Source organism: Cricetulus griseus, chromosome 5 (genome assembly GCF_003668045.3).
Source record: "Cricetulus griseus strain 17A/GY chromosome 5, alternate assembly CriGri-PICRH-1.0, whole genome shotgun sequence".
Classification (NCBI taxonomy): Eukaryota; Metazoa; Chordata; class Mammalia; order Rodentia; family Cricetidae; genus Cricetulus; species Cricetulus griseus.
The window spans coordinates 176,310,403-176,313,945 of NC_048598.1; the positions used below are offsets into that span (position 1 = coordinate 176,310,403).

Sequence of the window (3,543 nt, forward strand, 5' to 3'; positions counted from 1 at the left end):
CTATGAATCAATTTAATAATTTATGCAAAGAGAGCAGAGAAGTTTACAATTAGAGAGCACAATAAAGAAAGTCTGAAAACATATTTTTTTCTGTAAATCCAAGAATTCATACTTAATAGTCTATTTTTCCTTCCTTCCTTCTTTCTTTCTCTGTTGGCAAACAGTTTCGTATAGACCAAGCATAAGTAAAATCTAAGATTCTAGTACTCCAAACTGTTGCCTATCATGTAATGTTTGAGATGAACACAGGGCTTGGGGCAGGCAAAACAATAATCTAGCAGCTAAGCTACATGCCTGGGGCAATAATTGATGCTTTGATGCTATAAACACCACTTTGTTCCTAATTTCATCTCAGACAGTTGTACCATTATTTGTCTTCACTAAGGCTCCTGCCTCTGAGTTCATGATAAGCAGGAAGACATGCAAATATTGCCCTCCTCTGCCAATGAAAAGCAGCCCTGATACTGCAGCTCTGACAGAGGTACCCAGCACTGGACTCCCTGGTCCTCCCATTCTGTAGTCATCACTAAACACACAACCCACAGCATGGAGTTGAGACTGAGCTGGGTTTTCCTTGTTGCTCTTTTGAAAGGTAATTTATACATAAGGAATGATACTGTGTGAGTGGACATTAGTGAGAGGGACGTGGACATTTGTGACTGTTTACTGTCAGGATTCTCTTTTTCACAGGTGTCCAGTGTGAGGTGCAGCTGGTGGAGTCAGGGGGAGGCTTGGTGCAGCCTGGAAAGTTCCTGAAATTCTGTCTAGCCTCTGGATTCACCTTCAGTGATTACTACATGAACTGGGTCGACCAGGCTCCAGGGAAGGGGCTGGAGTGGGTTGCACAAATTAGAAACAAAGATTACAATTATGCAACGTACCATGGGGAGTCTGTGAAAGGCAGATTCACCATCTCAAGAGACTACTCCAAAAGCAGCGTCTACCTGGAAATGAACAGCTTAAAAGCTGATGACACCGCCTTTTATTACTGCACTACAAACACAGTGAGAGGACTTCAGTGTGAACCTGACACAAACCTCCCTGCAGGAGCGCTCACGACCAGCAGGGGACGCAGGTCACACATGGAGGGAGGGACAGGGCAGGAACAGGTGCAGACATGACTGAGTGCTGGTTTATGTGGTCACAGCTGCTGCCCCATCAACTGATTTCTCAGGATGCTCTCTGTGTTTATGTTCTTTGGGGTCTGCAATAACAGAGTTCTCTTCTGCCACAATTTACCATATACACACCACGCAGTCTAACGTGAATTACATGGAAATATCTCACCTCTGATAGCAGAAATGACTCCGGTGATGACTCAGGATCAAATGCTGAGTGAGGTCTCAGCATTTTAAATATTACAGATGAGAAGAAAATTGTCAATGTAACCCATGTACAACCATACCCAAGCAGCGTGTTATATATTAAGAGCATAATCAAGCAAGGTATTTTTCTCAGGCTGTTTTTGACTGGCAGACTGCAATTTGTGGCTACAAGGAAAGGATCAATCATTTAATTCTTTATCTTGAAAGGTAATCTCATAAGAAATCTTAAAAGAATTAAAATCTAAATTTATACATGAAAACCATCATCACTTTTTATATCAGAGATTAAGGAAGAAATTTGTACAAGATATTAATCTTCATCTTTGATCATTAACCCTCCTGAGAATAAAAGCATGTCAGCTAATAAAAATGAGGGTGTTTTGCATTTGTGACTCTAACCTAATGAATTTATAACTCAGCTATGTGTCCTTGTGAACTTTAGTTATTTTCTGGGACATTCCATCTAAAATCTATTATCAAATCATCTAATCCAACCTGTAGTTATGTTCAGGCTTGTTTGCAGCTTTGATGCACACCAAAACCTGTGAATGCATCTTTCAACAGTAAGATTGAAAGAATTTGAGACAGCCTGGCTTCCAGGGACTCAATTGTTTTCCTTATTCATTAACCAAACTACAGTCTAAATAGCCATGGAGGTGAAACTCATAAGCCCTAGCTGTGTGGCACTTCCTTGTATTTATTTTTCATTATCAAAAGAATATTTAAACTATGTTTATTATTATCAATTAGACAATACAGCTTAAGAAGAAATCATATTCAAAACAATGCACAGGTAAAAATGTCAGGTAGAATGGGATGTTTACACATGAGAACACACTATATTACAGGCAGTAGGGGTCTCCCCACACCCATTCACACCATGCCAGGTACCAGAGAAAGATGGCAGCAGCAAAAATGAATAGGAACAGCAGAAGCAAAAGACATCTTGTAGTCTGTAGACTCCAGATTTTGCCTATCAGAGATTCACCCATCCGGGCTTCATCTCCTGGTGAGGTGACACCTGAACCTCAATTGCCACCTGCTGCTCCTCTGACAGGGCCACCTGCAGACACAGAAGTCAAAGCTCAGCTCCCCTTAAAGTTCAGCTTCTCAGTCACTCCCCACTTCTAGGCACAAATAGGTAAACATGCAGCAAAGGAAAACAGAATTACATGATACAACAAGAAATACACAGACTGTCTGGAAAAGCTCATGCATGTGATTAGCTGAACACTGGAATTCAGGCATGTCACATGACCTCCATACAGAAAGGGAGTTTCCCAAACTCATGAAGCCACTGCTCACAAAGCTATAGCTATGTAAGGAGTTTTAAGTTCACCAGGAATGAGGTCCACACAGTAGTGCTGACATCACAAATAATGAGCACTGTAAAGCAATGTCACTGCTCTCCTAATCCCAGATGTGGAGAATTGAGTTGAAATGAAAATGAAAATGAGTCTTTATAGAAAAAGGGATAATAGGAGATGATTTGAAAATGATATAATTTAATAACATTTCCACAAAATTAACTTCATTATTCAATTCCCCAACATTAACATCATGATCTGATTCCTCCAGAAAATTAACAAAGAACCCAGGACCTGACAAATACAGGCTCCACGACAGAGCTTGCTATAAAGCAGGGAGACATGCAAATGAGACCTGTCTCTGCTCATGAAAAGCAGCCCAGCCCTGACCTTACAGCTCAGGCAGAGGAGCTCAGCTGTGGATCCCAAGACTTCACTCAGGGATCAGCATGGAGTTGGGGCTGAGCTGCATTTTCCTTGTTGCTCTTTTAAAAGGTAATTTATGGAGAGCAGTAGATGCTGACTGTGTGAGTGGACATTAATCTGAGGGACAATGGACATGTGTGATGATTACTTGACCAGGATTTTCTGTGTTTTCAGGTGTCCAGTGTGAGGTGCAGCTTATGGAGTCTGGGGGTGGCCTGGTAAAGCCTGGAGGGTCTCTGAAACTCTCCTGTGCAGCCTCTGGATTCACCTTCAGTGACTACTGGATGACCTGGTTCCGCCAGGCTCCCGGCAAGGGGCTGGAGTGGGTTGGAGAAATTAATAAAGATAGCAGTACCACAAAATATGCACCATCCGTGAAGGGCCGGTTCACCATCTCCAGAGACAATGCCAAGAACACTCTGTACCTGCTAATGAACAGTGTGAAGTCTGAGGACACCGCCACTTATTACTGTGCTACACAGTGA

The 3,543-nt window shown here is 42.1% G+C and overlaps 2 gene segments (V, D, J or C); both read left to right on the forward strand.

Moving 5' to 3' along the window:
• The first annotated feature begins 415 nt into the window (after positions 1-415).
• On the forward strand, positions 416-1,121 carry LOC113838239. The segment is given in 2 exon segments: positions 416-592; positions 691-1,121. Coding segments are annotated over 2 exon segments (477 nt in total).
• A 1,960-nt stretch (positions 1,122-3,081) lies between these two features.
• Positions 3,082-3,543, forward strand: LOC113838237. The segment is given in 2 exon segments: positions 3,082-3,127; positions 3,233-3,543. Coding segments are annotated over 2 exon segments (357 nt in total).